The sequence below is a fragment of the Temnothorax americanus genome, unplaced genomic scaffold (assembly GCF_048541705.1).
Source record: "Temnothorax americanus isolate GAGA-0224 unplaced genomic scaffold, ASM4854170v1 Scaffold11, whole genome shotgun sequence".
Taxonomy (NCBI): Eukaryota; Metazoa; Arthropoda; class Insecta; order Hymenoptera; family Formicidae; genus Temnothorax; species Temnothorax americanus.
Genome location: NW_027509242.1, coordinates 1,248,943 through 1,270,579, shown reverse-complemented (window position 1 = coordinate 1,270,579; position 21,637 = coordinate 1,248,943). Strand labels below are relative to the sequence as shown.

The window sequence follows — 21,637 nt, the reverse complement described above, 5'->3', positions numbered from 1 at the left end:
TTAAATTCTTCCTTATTTTCTTAAATATTAACATTCAATAAAAAATATGTTCAAAATTATTTACTATTTTCAACAGATATTTATTTTCAGATTATCTACTACTTTTATATAGCAATAATAATAGTTTTGAGAAATGCATTCTTATATACAAAATGTCTTTCTAGACCTACATATTTCTATAATTAGACATAAAGATTTATTTTTCTGGATACCTTCTCCTTTAATTTAATCTGTTCATGCTACTCACTCGATTGCGATCGGAATTACCCATGCAGCAGAACAACAATCTGCACCTATTGTCCCAGCTGTCCTGGTAGGCACGTATAACTTTTCTGCAACAGGAGATGTGTACATCGTGTGTTTACAACATTCGGATATTCTACCAAGAACGCTAACGCGTAAATCCGAGCGGTCGTGAAAAGCTGCACGCTAAAAAATTTCGCGACAGTACGCGAGTACGTGGACCGTAAAAGATGAATGCACGACGAAAAACGGCCATCACGTTGAAAAAAATCGCAGCACTGCTTGGATGCATTTAGAAAGGGGAGCACATTTTCCAAGAGAGCTATTTTCCGCAAAATAATCTTACTCTGTCCGTTTTCTCAAGTTTTAAAGCCAGATTCAATATTAAACTACGTTTGCCTGACATTGGAGGTATAAAATAGGAGAAAATAAAAAAGAAATATGTAAGAGATCGTTTCTTATTGTCTCTTTTCAGAAAAATACGTGAGAATGTGGAATGCTTAATTTTATGCAGCGTTTGTAATTACAATGTGCATAAAAATGCAAAGAGAACGTCGCGAAAGAAATTCTTGCAAAATTGAGAAAAGAATAAGTTATGCTCGAAGCTAAAGCGCTGGACAAGACGCAATGGGCAAAATGTGAAAAAGAAATTGCGAAACATTTTCGTATGCCAATAAGACAACTTACCGTTGTCGCCAATTTCGACTTCTGCTGCCGCTGCGTTTGTAATGCAATCTTGCCCCCCTCGATTCTGCCTCCCTCATGCTGCGCTGATACTTCTTCATCTTCACCCAGGACCTGCCAGCGGCATCGTATGTGCACCAAATGGTCACCATCATCAACGCCAGCAAGCACCAGTTCGATATCACCAAACCTGTTCAGCGCAATTCAAATCGATTTCGCGTTTGGCGACATGTTTGCTTTACGGTCAAAAGTTAAATTTTGCAAAATAACACAATATTCTTGCGCAATAGAAAAAAAGGTGAACATATTTGCTAACAATCGTTGCCGAAAGAAATAGGCATATATATTTGTAATATCTATATTTTCCAGTTATTTGATAATAATATTTTATTTGAATATATCTTCCTATTTAATTTCAAATTTTTAACTTATTCATTTGTAAGTAAAAGTTAAATACGCGAATTATCGATCTCAATTGTTAACTGTTTAACTAGTTTATAAAGACACAGTTTTATTCTCACATTGCCTCATGATATATATCTATCTACGAACAGTTAATCGATAAATTCTTAACACTGTTACGAAAAAACGCAGTTATCGAACTTACCTAGCATAACATCCTTAGCTTGGTCCACTGGACAGGTTTGATAATAATGCACTAGCCAAGTAACACCTGCGCACAGCCATCCGGTCTCCACCAGTACCAAGACTGAAAAGAAACCGCCGTAAAACTCCCATATGTCGTCATAATAATCTCATTTTCTCTTCCACCCCCGATGCAACGATCCGAGCGAAATAACTCTCTTAATTAATCGGTACGCGGGAGAATTTTCTTAAATAAAAACGAAAGAAGGTTGTAAAGAACAGGAAATTTTGAAATAATACCTCCCCGCTGTTATCATCTCTCGTTATTATGCGCTTTTCCGCGACGTTTTAGCTTACGCAAAAGCCTTTTTATAGTAATGAGAAAGTACGCTTGTCACGTCGACATCACGTTGGATAGAAAGATTGAAGAAATCGATGACATGCAAACTCACAAAAGCTTTCTTCGATGTCGCGAAGCTTACAATAGCGGGTATCAGCGCTCGCCTTCCGAAGCGGAAACGCACAACCGTGGGGGTGGCAAGCGCGTTTCCGCCGGCGAAACAAATACAGTTGATCCAAGTTGCGACAATAACCGCGACTGTCGATTTGAAATGCTTTCGAATCACCGCATAGGATTAACAAATGGACTCGAAATATCTGGTACACCACCGTTGTCACGTTGAATTTTAATGAGATAGTAGGAGAAATAGCTACATTTGTTCCTCGAGCAAAAATTCTATAATATTCAACATTAAATATCCGCAATTAAGTTCTTTTTGAAGGACATTGTGGCATCAGCCACAAAAAATTTAAATTCAATAAATTTGATATAAAGTCTATTTCAACCTAAGGCCTAAAACGCGTGATAAAACTTCAACCCCTTTTCTTCTTCTCTCACGTATAACTTATCATTCTTCGTACGTGCGGTAGATTTCTTTATTCTCGGGTTTCAATCCTTACCAAGGTCCTCACCGATCGATGGCCCTGAGTGAACCAAACAAACTTCTGCTCGTCGGTGCACCGACTGAGAACCCAATAAAGGTTGAAACCCGTATCAAGACTACCAGATAAAGAAATCTACAAAGAATTAAGCACGTGGAAAAAAAATAAAAAACGTTGTCTCAGGCCTTACACCTTACATTTATAATTTGTAACAAATGAGTCAATTAATTTTATTAAATTTAAATTCATCCGAAGATATTGTCATTGGAAATCAATGTGACGATGATATTTCTTTAGATTAAATATAAGTTCAAGTTATATTCAAAATTATACATAAAATGCGATGACGAGAAAGTAATTGGTCAATTAATTTGGCTTCCTAGAACTTAATATTTCGCGTCACTCCATTTACATCATCCGACGTTGAATTATAATCGAATCGCGAGTTCATTCCGCGAAATTTAACGATACTGCGATGAAAAATAAATCACGGAGAGCGAAAAGGCGCTTAAGCAAAAATGAGGGCACTCCGCGTATTTTAACGTGTACATAAGTCAAAACAGCTCTCGTAACAGGCAAACGTGGAAATTCCTTAAAAAGGCGAAAAATACTCGGATATAAAATTAGAATTAAAATGAAAAAGCGCTAGTAGCGAAAAATTAAACCATGTTACACGTTTGCATATAATACACAACAACAGAGGATGTTATATATAACGTGTAGCGCACGACAAATATTATGATTGTCATCAAACCATTTCATCAATATGTTTCATGTTGACGGTTTCTCAATATTGGTCCATGAAAGTTTAATAATATTCCCGATAGGCAACATCGGCATATCGAGAATAGATATACTGATCGTGAGCGATTTTAAAAAAGATTCGTATCGCATGAAATATGACGAAGCGTTTTTGCTATTTCTGATATGTCATATCTTTTTCTTCTTTTTGGAATCTTTTGTTGCAGAAAAAGACAAGCGTAAAAATCAAGATTTTAAAAAAACGTGAAATAAAATCGTAAAAAGTTCATGTACTCTCTAGGGTAAAATGCATTGCTCCCGAAACGCGGTTTTAGGGGCTGTTACGAGTTTTATTTCTTCTTATTCCGCTTGTCGCTTCGATCGAGATGTATAGACATTGGATTAACAGTAGATACGAGATAAAGATACTCACATAGTCGGAAGTAAAGAACGTACTGCATCGGCGCTCTCGCCGTTGTGTCCAGGATGCTGCCCCTCGTCGCCAGGAAGCAGATGGAGAATTCCACCGCCATGCAGACCACGAAAAGACCTTCATATCCGATCACGTATTCCCACAAGAGAAGAATGCAGGTATCGCTACGATCCCACTCGAGAATCCCCAGTAGAACACCTAGCACTGTCAACCTGCGAATCCATAAAGAAGTCCCTTTAAAGCGGATAGAATTCGCGAGGTAAATACACCTAAATCTAGTTCTCCAGCGATAAATACATTTCGGGGATTATACGCGTCAGGGATTTAAACCTTTGCAGCCTTTGAACGCGCGCACACAGTCATATTTCCTAGTTTACATATTTCAAGGTATTAATAATTTCGTAACAATAGAGAACTTCATTGTTATCCAAAAAATTCAAATTCGGGAATCAATTAAAAAGTAAAATTATATAGTAATGAAATTATCTAATAAATGTAGCGTACTTCTCGGATGTCTGTAAAGAGATCGAATGTCTCTTTGTGCAAAGACGGATCATTAGGTAACCTAATTGCTATTATGTAATCTATTACATAACGACGGCGGGATATCGAGTTCGTCGTTGACGTTATTAATCAGAGTACGTTTTCAACTACATCATCGACGACCACGGATAGATAAACGACATGATATAGATAAAGGCGGAACAACCTTTCGCGAATGTTGACGTTGGGAAAGTTTGCATATTCGAACTTTACGAACCGCGGCGTTTTGTTGCACACGGCGCATAGATCACCCTTACGGCACACGCTAGATAGAGCCATTCGGGAACCATCGGTGGACCGTGCAATGAATGCAACCGCATGTAACTGCAGCGAGGAGCTTTCAAGCGGTTTGATCAACCGGAAGCCCCATTTAGTGAACGCTAGACAAATGATCTTCGACGCGGTGTTTTTTGGTCGTCGAAAGCTGCCAGAAAAACGCCAGAAAAAATTAATTCCATGGAAATTAATTCCGTTCTAAAAGAAAAAAAGTATTGGCCCGTACATCTCCCGCAGATATTGGTAAAGTAAATTTTTATTTTTATTCGTTTATATCAAGGAACTAAAAAAAAATTGGGAGCACGTAGATTATTCATAACTGTACGTTAAATCTTTGTTTTACATACGTTGGAACTGTGACCGTCTCTTTATTGTTATCGGGAATTGAACAACGGTTAGAGCACCTCTGGATCAACGATAGTAAAGAATCAAATTTCGAAGAATCTGAATAATTAAGTTACGTATAAGTATAAGTAAAAATTAGAAGAATGGATTCTACATATTTATGATATTTATGATATATATTACAGTAAAATATAATATATTATTGAGATTATTAATAACGTCGACCTCTAAGTAAAAATCAATGTAAAATTCTGTCACGGACAAGATCTCGTCTATATCCTATTGACCTTTTCTCTTCGAGATATCAAGGATATGTTTGCCAAGGTAATAGCAATCCTTCCTTTCAAATTGAACGATGGTGACATCGTATGTACACATATGCAGTATGACATATATATATATATATATATATATATATATATATATATACATATATGCGTCATTATATACATATATATATAGTTTGAAACGACGAAATATGATGGTATAATACACATACCATCATATTCCGCGTCCAAGTCCCGAATACGAATACATCGCGGACGGAATGTCTCATCGGTCGTGTCTCGTTGACACGCGCAGAACACGTATCAGCCGGGAGACGTGTTCTCCGTGACACGTAAAATATTTCTTCCCCGAGATCGTTTATAGACACCTAGAACCGACCGCACCTTTCACGCACAAAGCCTATTTTAAACGATCTATATTTTACAGACTGGGGACTAGGGATTGTCGGTCTGTCAGCTATCGCTTAAAAGTATATTTATAAATATTTAAAAAAATTGTTTAGTTACGAATATGCACCCTGCGTTGCGCGATGCATCTTGTACATAAAAATATTCGAAAGATTGCATTCTTTTGCAAAATATGATACATACATATCTTTGAATAAAAATATTTTAATTTTCTTTGCTGCGATATTTTCTGTTGCGCTTAATAAAAATTTCTTTGTTACTAATATATGAAATTTCGCACTGTACAATAAAAATACAAACGTATAATACGAATAGTTAGAGATACAATAGTTGGGACATCTCTTTGTGCAACCATGCTTGAACGTGGCACGTGTCGCGCATAAAGTAGATCGACCGTAATGCGAACGAAGAAATCCAAGGCGAAAGTGAGATAAAGAGAAGGAGAGAGAGATTGAAAAATCGACCAGGAAGGGAGCTAAAGAAGAAGAAGGAAATGCTGCGAGAGAACGAGAGATAGCAGACAACGAGGAAGAGGGTCGTCAGAACGTTGGATGTTGCTGCGTGGTGGTTTCGTATCGATTTACCTTGTATAGCCGGCTTTTCTGCCGTTTCTATCACGGGCCGTGTGTCGTTCCTCGCCTTTTCCAGACTCGAGACAAAACGGCCGAGAAAAATCCAAAGCCATTCTCGTTCTTTTGCGATTCTATATCGAAGCGAATTAAGGGATATTTGTCACGGATATTTCTCTCGAACGCTAGAGATTTCATTTTAATTTTTTCCGCCGAGATCTAATTCAGTCCTTAACCGGAGAGCAATAAAGGTGTATCGTGTAACTGGAGCATCCTACTCCCCTTTTCCGTACTAAAAATAGCTGATCTGTTAAGAGCAAGTTTGCTATGGAACGAACGCCGCGAGTACAGTTCGAGCAGATACCAAGAAAACAAATAGAAGTAACACATTTGAAACAAAAGAAATATAAAAAATAGGTTTGTCGAAAACCCTTACAATTAAAAGACAAAATAAAATACGAATGAGATATACCGTTATTGTTTTAAGGATCATCAAACAAGAAATATTTTTTTAGTACAAGCAAGTATTCATGTATTATACAGAATATCTTTGAAATTATACATGTGTGTGGGAGTCTTTTATATTTTATAAGATGTAAACTATGGCTTGTCTGCGGACGGCGCGGCGCGGCGCGGCGGCGTAAACGAAATTGCGGCAATCAGAAACTTCGCATTTTGTCGGCGATTTGTATTCCCGGTAACTTTCCCGATATTTGCATCGAACTTCGGGGGATGTCAATTTACGCAATTACTGGTTTGATTATTACCTCAAGTACGCGACTTACTCAGGTACGCGATTTATAAAAGCATCAACCATTTCGAAAGGGATTTCTCCTTGAATGTAGAATAATTTCGATGGTGCATCTCTCTATAGCTTTCTTTATCAAGCTTATACTGCATTTCAAAACTTTATAAAATTGCTTTAGGAAAAAGAAGTAAAAAATATAAAATTTAATTTTTTGCAATGACCTTGGCAATGACGTTACCACGATTCAATATTCGACAAAAATATAGAATAATTTTTGGATTTTAAATACATTTGAGTGTGTATACGTGTAGTTTAATATCACTGCATCAGAATCATATTTCATATTTCTGTATTTTTCGACAAAAAATTTTTCAAAGGCATCATAAGATATATATGTATTAAAAAAGTGACACACACACAGAATTAATCAACAGCAAAGAGATTATCATGCCAAAAATTTAGCGCTGCTGTTGAACAATTCTTACGCAACATTTTATACGTAATATTGTCATATAATTTTCACATCGTGTAATTTTCGTCTAATGCGATTGTACAAGTTGAATAGTTAGTCGTTTAATAAACTTGTTTAAGACATCAGCGCAGAGTATACAATAGTGACAATGTTCCAGCATTCTCCATTCAACGTTGACTTTACGCTACGACTAGAGTCTAGCATCTAGCATCTAATGTACATACATTATGACTCTCCCAAAGTGCCGTTGTGGAAGGCAACAGAACACTGGATAACATATTCAGATATACGGAAATTCTTGGGCTAATTCCGAACAAACAAGCGCTTCAATTAATTACATCATTATACCTGAAATTAATATCGCATTCGAGACACAATTTAAGGCAAGTGTTAAATTGTAATATAAATTCCAGGTTATATTATATATCTCTATTGTAATGAAACAATACAAGTGAATGCCAAAACGCGAACTTTTCCGATAATTTAAATAGCGAAATCGAAACGACTACACCTCGGACCGCACTGTTACTGTACGATACAATAATATCGAAAAAAATTCTTTGCACGTAAAGAATGTCAAAAGAGAGCAGTGAATAGCGGCAGTGAAAAGAGTTGGCGTTTGCGCGGCCGGTCCGTAGAAAAAACGCGATCCAGTTAACGTCCAGTTTATAACATGGCCGCTTTCAACGTCTCATTACCGAAACTCGCAAAAACTTACGCAGATGAAAAACTACATTTCCCGCTCCTTCTCGAGACTCGTTGATACTCTCACCGATTTATTAACGATGTACTTCATACAAAAAGTGGTTTCGTTAAATCCGTGTTATGTTTGCTAAATGATAAACATCAATTTCTGTGATATTATATTTCTCTGGTTTTTTAATACTGTTACTTAAAAATTATTTCTAAGAACCGTTTATTTTAAAAACTTTTGAAAACTCCCGTAAATCGATTTGGATTATTAACGATTTATAGTTCCGGCCCTAGTTATAGATTTATCGCAATGTATATCAGTTCTCGTAATCTTTTCATCATTTCTTCAAGAGAAGAATAATATGGTCGATAATGTCTTGTGCATTGACCATATAAAGAGGCGCCGTAACGTCTGCTCTTCAATCTCGTGGAGACATTCCCGATAATAATCTTGTGAAATCAGGTCAATCTATGAGCGGAAATTTGACGTTAATCCCTATCACCCCATCATCGAATAACTTTTAAACATATTTAACATGATTTTATACCATTTGTTTTTGCGCTGCTTCGTAATAAATATGAGGATCATTAAAGTCGGAGAAAAATAAATGCGACTGTTTTCTGTGACAAAGTGTGAGTGGTGTATTAAATGGAAGGGACGCGGAACCGCACTAATTACCCGAGCAAGTTTCGAGACAGCTGTATCGTTGAATTTCGCGGATGAGGGGTTTAAGACGATCTTAGTATTGTACTTGGAACGTGCGAGTACGTGCCAGAGAGATATAGAGAGTAGAGAGTGCCAACAAAACACGCGGGGAATTTCGACTCTCATACCCCGAAACTGAAACAATCAATGTTTGTTGTATAAGCGAGGAAACCGAACGAGACGAGAAGAATAAATGAAAGTCCTCGACGATAGGTCTTTCCATTTCCGAGCTGCGGAATTATATCGGACATTCCAATTCCAAAGATGTCTATATATATTTGAGCGGCAATATAACTTGTGATCCATTAACTTGAAATCGTCATCTTTCACTTCGGAGATAAATCGCGCGAAGACATATCGTTACGACTAATAGCATCATAAGCAATCAGTCATCTAATCTTTCATTTTCAAAGGAAAATTATTTTTATGAGATATATTTTAATTATTTATATGTAGGGTGATTTTCGCGTTTCAATTGATATTGACTTTTTAATGTATCATTAATTGTTAAACTTTCGTTTAAAGCATTTTCCCAGAAAACGCATGACTCGAAAGAAAAATTGATCGCTCGAAATAAATCATATTCTCTTTTATAAGAATGGAAATAAAATAAAATTTGTATAAAATATAAAAACGGAATAAATAATATAAGAATAAAGAAAAATTTGTAAAATATCGTTTCTTTTTTTCATGTTTCTGGCGCGGTTTAGCAAGCCTTTTTTTCGTACGCTCGCGAGAACACGAACGCGCGCCGTATAACGTTTTCACAAGACTAATGTATATATAATCAACAACGCGGATTAATTCTTGCCGAGGAGGTGTTTTGGAAATTTCCGCGATGCAGGCGCGCGCGGTGCAAAATGCCGCAGTACCCGGGTAATCGTAACCTTTGACATTCAAACGTTCCTCATATCCGGTTGATTAAAGCTCAATACCGTGCTCGCGGAATTAATGATAGAGAAGATCAGCCGAATTAAACGTCGCATGCTCAAATGTCGCCGCGACTCGGCACTTTCGATAGAAAAGCTCGTTCTTTGATTTTTTATTCAAGGATCCTCGAGAGCTTTTGCGATGATTCTACGCGACGAAATTGACGTGCGTTGTATATATTCCCGGATTTCTGAATAATTTAAGTGACTGCGCCCCGTATTGTAATATCAAACATTAAACCTCGGATTTGTGGAGCAACGAGCAGTTATATAAATCTGCCAGCAAACGCACAGAGATACAAAGATATTAATATGTTGTGTGTGTACTGCCGTAAATTTTTATTACCATTCAATAATTGTCTTGATCTATAATAGAGCTAACACGAGGTCCGGAGTATTCAATGCTCGCAATTGCTGTAGCAATCAACGATACGACCCGCACGATATCGGGAAATGGTGAGAAAACTGGAATAGTTTAACGAAACTCCATTACGACTATAACCGTGCACGATTTCACGCGCGATGGCGACTGCATTCTCGGAAAAAGCAATCTCGGCGTAATAAATTCGTCGATTGAATGATCATTGCGACGAAGGAAATAAAAGATAAGCGGAGATACAATTTTACGGGACGATTTAACAGAGATCCAAATGCGTTTTCTTCTTCATGTCGACATTTGTCAAAATTCGTTGGCGTGCTAAGAAAAGATGTAGTAGCAGAAGAAATTTTATTGTATGGAATTCTATTTGTCAACGGTTTATCTCTAAAATAAGAAAATGTCAACTGTGGTTTAAGAGTAAAATTGGATCTCAAGATGTCCAATGAAACAATAGAGCTAAGGAGCTTTCACTAATGAGAGTCGCTCTCGAGAAATAAAAGCCGGGATCGAAGCCTAAAAGGCCAAATATTCCGAAAATTCCATCTGCGCGATCATTTATATCCCAACGTGACCGAAACTGCCTGTTCTCTTACATTACGAGCTACAGGACAAAGGACTATTTATCGCTGTGAAACGCTCAAGTAGTATACCGGGTGTCTCAACATCTCGTCTTTCTTCTAAATCTAAATTATAGACATTAGAAGCCAAAGCTAAACGGCGATTGTTTTAATATCGGAAAGATAATAATTTTCTCGTTGTGTAAGCGATTAAAAATCAAGGAGTTTTGACTTAAATTTGAGAAATGAGAATAAATATCGAAGCCTTGATCTTCGCTCAATTTTAAATGCATAGTTTATTTTAAGAAAATCTTTTATGTTTAATTATCAATGTATTTAATGTTGAAAATACTGAAAAATATGTGCTAAAGAAAATTTAGATTTGCCAAAAACTTGACGGTTGCAATACGATTTCTGATACACCTTGTATACCGATTTCATGATTCGATGGGGATAGCCGTATGGCGAATTTCATGAAGGGGACGCACAGGGATTTGCATCGCCTTGGTAAAAGGATCCTGCACCCTCGCACTGACGCTCGGGGATGCTGAATCGTTTGATGACGGTGCACCCCGTTGTTTTAGACTGCCCCCGCCGAAGGCGGATATTGAACCGTTCGTCCAGAAAAAAATCGAAAGTCGTAAATTTTGTGTGTGAATATTGACGTGACATATAATATACATATATAGTTCAGCATAATCGCGTTTTTATCACGCTTGTTGTACTTGTTACAATTTCATTACATAACATCTATTTGCAATAGGAAGCTTTTCGCAATTTCATTTCGTAGAAAATGTTATATAACATAAAATACAGAATAACATGAAAATCATGCAAGAAGAGAATTATATGTATATATAAAATATGCGGGAAATAAATATCAAAATAATTTAGAGACAAAGTTCTTTTTCCATTGCACACGTAAACAGATAATTAAATAAAAGTAATTACTAAGCAAGCACGCAAGAGATATTAAAAGAATCGCTTAAAAATAATTTGTCTCCAACTATAATTTGAAATATTCAGATGTCTGCTTTTCATGGAATTTCCTTTCGAGTCACAGGTGAAGGGAAATGGATTGCTATCGGAGACTTGTTTTAACAATTATATCGATTCGTTTTAACGAAGTGTCATTCGTCGGCTAGTCGTTTCACGAGCACAAGAATCGCGAAAGAAGTGTGCGTGTAGCGATCGTCAGCAATTAATCGACTTCGCGCACAGGCAGGCTTGATTTACGGCGACACGATGGCCACATTCATAAAACCTCGACAAGTTTATTAAGCGCATCCGATGTAAATGAGAGATCTGGCGAGAATCCACAGTCTCATCTTGTCGCCGCCAGGGATGATGGACTTGTGAACTTTGTTCTCACAGAAGCACTCGTCTCTCGTATACATATCATGATTAGTACAGGGAAATTAGGATTTTTCTGCGGAATAATTCGCATGTAGCTAAATTTTTGCATGGACCTTTATTTCGTCGTTAAAAACAATAGCTATTATCTACGAGTTTCTTGATTAATTTTAACCGACTGTGAGTTTTTCTCTAATAGAGATTATAATTCGATCGCAAAATTTTAATTTTCAACACATATACGCATCCTTTATATTTATGTTCGATGCGAGAAAATTAATCTTAAAATAAAAAGTTAGATATAAATTAAATAATTTCCTCAAAAAATGTTCTTTAAGAAATTAATTAAAATGTTTTTGCACATTATTGTTCTATCAATTAAAAGATAAAACCCGATAATACGCCAAATGTATCAGGCGAGGTGCATACACTGTCGCGATAATTCTCTCGTGGCTAAAAAAAAAAGCAATGGTGCGACGTGCGACGGCTGGGACATTTTACGGGACATGGAACGTTTGAAGATATTTATGATTACGCGCCGAATCCGTTTATCCGCGTGTGTGATCCCGGACCGAAAAGTTATCGCTCATTTATTAAATCACGCCGACCGAATCATTGTGACTGCCCTCGTGGATCACGAGCGCGTCAAAACACAAACGCGACGAGAGTCGCGGCACGGCGAACCCAGTTGCGTGATAAGATGACATTAGGCTCATGAATAAGACATGTCTCTCGCGAACATCTTCCGTTCCCCAAGAAAATCTTAAAAGCCTTCGGCGCGGGAAAAAAATATTCATGACGTAATTACGGTCTTAACTGAATATTGTATCTCCTTTCTTCGCGCGCACTTTGACAAATATGCAAAAATATCCTATATTCTTAAGCCTTAATCAATTTTTTTATTAAATAGAATTTTCTACATTTTCATTAAAGTATCTGTAAAATGTATGAATACTTGATATATACCTTCTACTTGCTGAAAAACTAACACTCAAAAATTATATTTATAGATAAAAATATATTATCACTTTCTTATTTCGATGAAAAAGTTTTTTTTCTAGTTTTTGTCATATCTGTGAATTTATATTTTCTTTGCATTTCACTGCGATTATATCCCTAACTTCCGTCAAGTTAAAGATTAACATGTATCACGCTATGAACCTGATATACACCGCGAGGAATGGAAGAAACGGACAACGCGCGGCGAAATATCTGTAAGGTGTTGCCAAGAAGGTGGCGTCAAGAATTTTGCCGCTGACTTTCAGAGAGTCAAAGGCGGAACGCGGAAGAACACTTAACACGCGAGAGAGGATAGGATCCTATTTTAGAGCTTTTATCATTTGACATGGCGGCTGTTGCTCGTCAAACAAAACTTTCGAGGCTTGTCGCGTTCGCGGTCGTTGAGCCGCGATCGAGAGAATTCGAGGGAGAAGATGCGGAAGGAATAAAATATTACTGATTAATGTTTCTCGTTATAAAAATAATGGTTGCGAGCTTCTCGGCTCTTTAAAATAATACACATACAAAGGTCTGATGCGAACTGTCTTCTCTGTAATTAATATTAATTTATAAAACTGGTGGTGTATCTAATTTATATCTGCTACAAAAAAGTATAATAAAATACGCGTGTCGCATATTTTTTAATAATCACTTTTATATAATCGCGCTTAATATTCGATATGTACTATTATTAGCATTACAAAATTTTTATTTATTGAAAATAACATCAGAATAACCGAGTAAAATAGAACTAAATAAAGTGAAAAAATAAATAAATAACAATTAAGCTTCTGGGAGAAAAACATTTGTATCGTGATAAATACCATGGATTTTAGTGTAAAGGAGAAGCATCGTAAAAGATACGTCGCGCGTAGATAATTTTTATCGATTGGTCGTCGTTCCCCGCCGAAGCACCGACACCTTAAATCCGATAATGGATCTGCGATTCCGAATGGGACATGGAATTGAGATTACACTGAATGCACAGATGTCCGGAGCATGACATCAGCGATGTTTTACTATCGGTAATTACCGTTGGTGCCACGTAGCAATATCGAAAAATAGTAAATTTAATTCAACGGCACACAGCACGCGCCGACATAAATAAAGATAAATATAAATAGTAAAAAAAAAGTAACGTCATATAAAATATATAAAAGTGATCAACAATTATTAACACCTACTTTTTTAAACTGCCGATATTAACGTGATACCCAAATTATTTTCTAAATAAATATATAAAAATAAAATCATAAATTCTAGCTGATCTCAAAATAAAATTAAACTTGCACGAAGTCAACTGTCGCATATTTTCCTTCTTCTATAAGTGAGGCGAAAGGGAGATACAATAATATCGATAAAATCTACATTAAAAATGTGTGTGTTTGTAAAAGTTGGGTGTATAACGCGGTCGTGCGCGTACCTGACTGACGTATTATACGTATTTTAAATCTCAACGAGCTTATAGGCTCGGATCTATACTTAGTCGGCCGTACGACGAAGAAAAAATAGTATTCGGTACACGTACATGCGGATAATGTTACAGTGATTTTTTAATGGCTCGTGTACACATGGGAGAGGCGACTTTAATGCGCTTAACAACCATTTACTTGTATAAGTGCAAGAGCACGATTCCTAGCCTTTCCGGTCGCGGAGATAAAACGCTCGGCAAGATCAACATCAATTAATCGTGTAATACGCAAGATGACATCATATGTTGTCAGAGTTGTGTGCGATAAACATGTATAATAAATGGAAACGATAATATTGTGTAATTTAGCAGGAATTTCGAGAATTATACGACGATAAATATCGTTAATTATCGATAAAGTCGATATTGTTATTTTATTATTAATATATCGTGTCGCCATATATCACGATCACTCATCGATAATTTCATAAATTATATCACAGGTCTCGAATTCACGCAAAAAAGTTTGGTATATGATTAAATGATCTTAGTACAAAGATATATATTTGAAAATATATGTTCTTACGAATTTCATAGAAAGATATTTAAATATTAGTCACAATATTATTATTATTATTATTACGTAAAAATTATGGCACAGATATAACGAAGAAAATAAATATAACATAAGTCGTATACACAATATACATTTTCTGCGCATTAATTCATATTATTTCTCACGTAAGATGCGTTCAAAAATTAAAATAAATTATTTCGAAACAATTGAAGAGAGCGAAATGACGTATATTTTTCGATTTCGATCCAAACTCTGTACACAACCGTTAAAACAATCGTGTTTTATCACCGTGGGTTTTAGAGCATCCCATATAAACAGGGATCAAGGATCACTGTGGTACCGAGAGCGCGTACGCAACCAAACGCCAACGACAATACGCACGTGTGGCCCCCGCCGATCGCGCGGAGTCACCCTTAAATGATTCATAGCACGCGCATAGAAAGAGAGGACCGTTCGGAGAACAAAAGTTCGTAGTCTCGCTCGCGCGTGTTAAACGTATCGATCGGCCGCGACTTTTTGCAACTGTGACGGAGGCGAGGAAGCCCGCGGAGCGAAAGTTGCGTGCCGCAAGAGCGCGAGAATAAGAAAAAGTTCGTTTTATTTTACGAGGTACGCGCCGCCTCGGAGAGAGAATGCTTTACTACTTTACTCAAAGATTCAGAAAACGTAACCGATGGAAGAACGACGGCAGTGGTGAGCGTAAAGGCAAATGTCAAACTCCCTTATGCGACTATAAGCGAAAGAATTTTAAAATAAGTAACAGATTTTTCTTAAATATATGTCACTGAATATTATATATGAAATTGTAAATGGAAGACGTACTTACATATATATATATGTATACGTATTCGTGACAGGCAGCTTCAATTCGAGATCATTTTTACGGACGATTCACTCCGATTAGCTTGTTTGGCTATCAGCTCCCCTGACAACAGTGACAACGGCAAGATTGCGGGCTGTTTCTTATTTTCGTATATACGCGTCGATTTCGCGCGACATTCTCTCTGTCTTGCACAATGTGCTTCTCACGATTAATTTATCGGAGCAAGTCGTGCGTATCGCAGATGCACACACGACGCTCGAAAGCTTCCAAATAACATTGAGCGAAGAACTAAGGTGGAGATAAAAAATAAAAATTGTCAAATATAAAATATTGTCACAACGGTAAAAGACCAATTACCAATTACGACCTTTTCCTATTTGGTGCGGAAAAATCAGATTAAAACGCCGCGGAATAAAATGTATGTGTCTATCGAGGTCATAATCGATCTCGCTTAGTTCGACGGCAGGAGAGAGCCCGGGGTTAATATTTTCGAAATGCGAAATGTCACGCGATGCCATTTGATTCGTTCGTAACCCGAGCACATAAGTATATACGCGCCGACGAGGCACGTGCTTTTTCGCTGCTCGTTATCTGTCTTTGAAAAACGTTCACATATTTCAAATTGAGCGAGTAGCTTGCAGGAAGTTTTTAACCGTATGTAGATTAAGCGATTAACCGATAACCGATAAGCCGCGAGATCGAGCTGCCGTCAACGATAATTCACGGTATATATGTACAAACACTCATCGCTTGAAAAATCGTCGGCCTAGAAAAATACTGCACCGACCGCACGATTTCGCACTCGCATCCATTTGTCGAGATGTTGGAACGCCCGTTCGAAGCGCGCCGAGAGAAACGAGATAAAATCACTTTGCGACCGACGCCTTCGCATTTCGTGAAAAGCGATCGACGCCGCGATTTTTCCGTCCGAAGAGTCGAAGCTTGAAAACAAACCGCTCGAAGAGGAAAGTTTGTTGGTGGAGAAGAGAAATGGACGCAAAGAGTACGCAAAGTTTGCGACAATAAATATATCTACGCGAAAATACGGCTATAGCCGTCCCGTGTGTATCGCCTCTTATTTTATACACGCAAAGTCTATCGTTCGATGAATAAAAAAAAATAGCGATCGATTGTAACGAGAAGAATATGTCAGTTATCAACTATTCGTATAAATTCTAAGTGTATTCGACATGTAAATTGTATTTGATACACGCTGACGTTTTGTCTGTGGATTAGATCAAAGCTTTTATAATATTTTGTATAGTTCAGTAAAATTTTTCCCGTCACCGTTTATGTAATTCGTAACGATCCTTTTTCGAAGGACTTCCCGAACTGGCGTGCACACGCACCGCACACTAATGCAATAGGTTAGAGTGAGACAGGTGTTATTTTGTTTCACTTCAACTTATTGCACCAACGTGTATCAGTTCGGAATGTTCTTTGAGAAAGAACGGACGGCACATTATTGTAGAAAAAAAACCTCATATATTTTCCGCGCGAACATAAGCTATCAGACAGAGTTGACTTGCGTCAGGGAAAAAAAATGAGGAAGGACGTGGGGCACTTTCATTTCTTGCGCGTCTTGAAATTTTAATTAACCTCGTTGTTCATCTCGACGCCACATCGGCGCAGCGGCGTGCAGGCGTCGTCGCACGTGCGGATTATACAGCTCACTACAGTCTAATAATATATGTAAAGTTGTGCCAGAGAGCGGCCGCTCGAATCGTACGGCTATGAAATAAACAAAATTCCCGAAGGGAAGTTTACAATACTCTCCGAGTAATACTCTCAAAGCATACGTTTTTCGCTCATTCATTCGCTCACGTTCGATTTTATTGTTATTCGTACGAATTTGCAGAAATGCAGAGAGCCCGATGGGACTCTGTGCCATCGGGGAATAGTGGGATGGCCGCGGATTTTGCGCAACGCGTCCCGAGTGAAATCGCGAATTTAATGGAATTTGCAATTATATAAAAGTTTCCGCGACGTGCGTAATTTCACAGCTGTAGATCGTGTGTGTTCGCACGTATACTTGAAATGGAAATTGACTGCGCGGGAGAACGTAAAAACGTCGTGAAAGACGATCAGCATACGCACGTGTGACTAATATGCGATGATGTTACATCACTATCTGTGTTATCGAACTACGCGCGCGACTCCCAATACATTTTCTAATCGTCGCGTGGGGCCTCCTGAATCGTAAAAAAATAAGAAAACAACGTTGTGCGAATCGCGATCAGCTGATTCTGGAATTGTTAGCTCGCAACGCTTTACGTGGACCACTTTTTACATGAAATATCATACAATACATATATTATATATTTAATAATTATATAAACGCATATGTGTAACGTCTCAGTTTCACGTGTTACAATATGTAACTAATCCTTATAATATATTCAATCTTCAATATTATTCGAAGCGTTACGTTTCGAAATTAGAAAACGAGATTTGGACGTCGCTCTCCTTTCACTTTGTACTTCCACCCTTTCTCTCTCTCTCTCTCTCTCTCTCTCTCTCTCTCTCTCTCTCTCTCTCTCTCTCTCTCTCTCTCTCTCTCTCTCTCTCTCTCTCTCTCTCTCTCTCTCTCTCTCTCTCTCTCTCTCTCTCTCTCTCTCTCTCTCTCTCTCTCTCTCTCTCTCTCTCTCTCTTACACAGAAACGTCATTAACAAGCATGTCTCATTCCGGCTGCAAAAGATATAAAAAAAAACCCCGCGCGTATTTTTAGCTCGATATGCACAATACATCGCGCGTGTGGTCAATACACACGAGGTAAATTTACACATTTTACCTACCGCCGGGGGTAGCGCTTTAGCCGTAAAATCGACCGCGTACGCGACATTCACGGAGCACCGATAGGGGGGAAAAAAAGAAAGAGAAACGACACAAAAGTACAAAACGAAGAAGCCGCCGTTGTTTGTCGAGAACTCTCGGCGCGAGAAGCGCTCTTCGTAGCTTGTTATACTTCGGTGGATAAAAGGCCCTCGACGAAGGGCTCGGCGAGTGCGATCCCGTCGAGTCGCGTCGGGCAATCGCGCAATTCAACGTGCCCGAGAACGCGGTCTCTCGAATCGTAAACACGCACGCGTTTTAACGGCTCGATCGTTCTTCGACCGGAAGACGCGGCCTTCCGGCGAGTGCTCTCGCGAAGAAAGTTTTCCAATCCGCCGCGATAGCCTGCCAGTTTATTACGTCTACAATTACACGGCGTGAAAACTCGGCGGCTACATCGCGTGTAAAAACGGTCGGTCGGCTTGCGAAGACGGATTTCCACGGAATCGCGAGTACTTAACGCAAGTATTTTAATAGCCGATAGCAATATGGAATTCGCACCAGTTACTAGATCTGCATCTAATTCGTATTAACGATCCAATAATTTCAGTGATCACGGTACGATTAAACGTGTATTTTCGAAATTAAGCTTCGCCTTAATTCCTTTGATAACTTTCATCAACATCCGTTTTGTAGTATTTGTGTATTAGCCCCATAAGAAATTGGCCACGCACGGTCAATTATTCTCCACAAATTCAACTGTGATTAGGGCTTAAAACACCTAATATTGTAGACGGGCACTCACACATTTGTATAATCCGTTATTGCAACGTAGGCAAAGTTAAAAAAGAAAAAAGTTAAATTTCTCTAAATGGCCTTTCCTCCCCTTTCCTTCAATCTTTCGATCGTCTCCGCATTCCTCCCTCTCCTCCCCCCCCCACCGGTTGCGCGAGCAATTCGGTTCGCGAAAGAGCGACGAAGATAAAAGCAGGACAACTCACTCGAACAGGTGGGCGTAAAACAAGAGACCGCCGGGCAGCACGAGGTCGTCGCTGCCGATCCTCCATCGTCTGCCGAACGCGATCAGGCCCGGCATCCCGTGGCGACATAACCTACGCGACACGCGACATCGAGGCGGGCGGTGCGAAGCGAACCGAACCAACGCGAACTGAAGAAGGCAAGAAGGTCGAACGTCGAACGAACGCGGACGAGCGGGGACGAGCCGGACCGAATCGAACCAATCATCAGCTGACGCCGGCCGCGCTGAAACCTGGAAACGCGGAAACGCGGAAACGCGGAAACGCGGAACGCGACGCCGACGCCGACGCCACACGCGATCGTACTGCAGGACGAGTAACCGGAGTAACTCGCTCAGATTTGTTCCAGAAGGGAATCCCCAGAGAGATATGTTCGTCGAATCGATCCGCCATCGATCCCATTAACGTTTCATTCAAATCTTTTATTCGGATTATCACGTTTAACTGTTGCCTTTGAAATTAACAGCTGATAAGTAATAATTAAACGGCCGTGGATTAATTTGAAATTCGAGTTAAAAGGGGTGACGTCTCGAAGGATTCGAATAATGCTTCACGCTTCAAAAAAAGTCTCTCGTATGAAAGAAAAATGCGCAGTTTTTTTTTTTTTTTTTTTTTGCAGGTACAGAAATGGTTTCGTCTCGATTTAACGTTGGTTCCACTCGGTTGAATTTCAATGTTTTGAAGCAAACTACGTTAACTTTTTGGGGCGTCAAATTTTCTATCAAAATTGAAATTGAAAGATATGTGAAAACGGAGAATCGCTCGACAGCGCGCTATTCGAAAATGAGCGAAGGAAGCTTTTATTAGCAACATGCTATTTCAAAAAAAAAATGTCTACTCGATCGGATTGCAGCGGAGGGATCGGATCGAGTTGTTTGTCGTTGCGCGAAAAAATCAAAAAGCTTCTAACGAGCGATATTTCGGTTGCGACGCATATCGAATGAAACGCCGGTTACACGGCCGATGAAATGAAAATAAACGCGCGCGCTCGGCTTTCCTTCCAATCGCGTCCATTTGTTCACCGCGATTCCTCGCAGAGAGAAAAATTTGCGCGGGCCCGATTTTCAAAGCTGTCAGAAGTATAATTGTGAAAAGATCGAATCGGCCAGAAATATAAGTGGATTAACATTCCGCTGATATTTAAGCGGATTAAATCGATGTCACTTTGCGGGCGGCAGTACGCGTCATTGGCGGGCCGTGCGATTCTTCATCATCGCTAATAATACGCGGGAGAGAAATGTTCTCGCGCGCGACCGACTTTTCTTGAAAAACAATGACCGGCTGCGTCGTGTCGGAAAATACGCGTATAAAATAAAAATCGATCACTCGGAAGCACCCTTGTCGAGCTGAATAACGAGATCCGGGTCCGAAAAATAGATCCCGTATATAGCTCCGGGCGAAGCAGGATACATTTGGTTTTCTTTCATTTTCTTAAGTGCCCAAAACTGTATATCGACTTACAATGTCGATATTACTCATTGGACAACGTGTGAAGTAACATTTTTCGATATCATTTCTCCGTTTATCGTTTCTTAAGATTCGCGGTCTACTTTTTATATTATCGACGATAAAACGAAACGTTGCAATATTTATCAACGATCGGCTTGTTTTTTAAATGTTTTTTTATCCAGCAGGAATGGGGTCCAATCAACTGTCCGCGCTATATCAATCGCCACACATTGCAAATTTCCATTCTGGCTCGAGGAATAATACGCGCGCAAGATATACCCGGGAGACACCTGATACGGTATGCCGGACTCGCGAATGACAAATAACCCGTTTACGTTTACACACAACGAACTCTGAAAATAACAAACCAATACCCCGTTCCAAGAATAATCAAGGGCGCGCTCGCACTCTTGAAAATGATCCCCCGTTTATATATGCCGCGTGTGTTATTATTTTCGTTCGTTGCCGCGAACGCAGTCGCAAAGCCATCGGCCGTGCCAATGGGCAGAATTTTGACGTGCGCGATACGGGGACCCGAGACGTAACGTGCGAATACGCGAGAATCGCGAATTTCCGAACGTTATAATCGAAGTCGCGGTCTCGCGCCAAAAGCGCGCGTGCAGAATTGGAGAGGACATACGTACGCGCGAAAAACAAGCAGCTCGAATTCCAAGG

The 21,637-nt window shown here is 38.9% G+C and overlaps 1 protein-coding gene across 4 annotated transcripts in view; it reads right to left on the bottom strand.

Annotated features, from left to right (window-relative positions):
* Positions 1–21,637, bottom strand: part of Inae (inactivation no afterpotential E) — a 38,865-nt gene that overhangs the window by 14,945 nt on the left and 2,283 nt on the right. For 3 of the 4 annotated variants that reach the window (XM_077422797.1, XM_077422807.1, XM_077422813.1), the window contains exons 2-5: positions 3,629–3,840; positions 1,535–1,636; positions 931–1,117; positions 248–332 (exon numbers count right to left, since the gene is read on the bottom strand). In XM_077422797.1, coding sequence (XP_077278923.1) covers positions 248–332; positions 931–1,117; positions 1,535–1,636; positions 3,629–3,840 — 586 coding nt within the window. Of the gene's footprint in view, positions 1–247; positions 333–930; positions 1,118–1,534; positions 1,637–3,628; positions 3,841–19,477; positions 19,666–21,637 lie in introns of those variants that run through there. The other variant, XM_077422805.1, reaches the window with a different exon arrangement.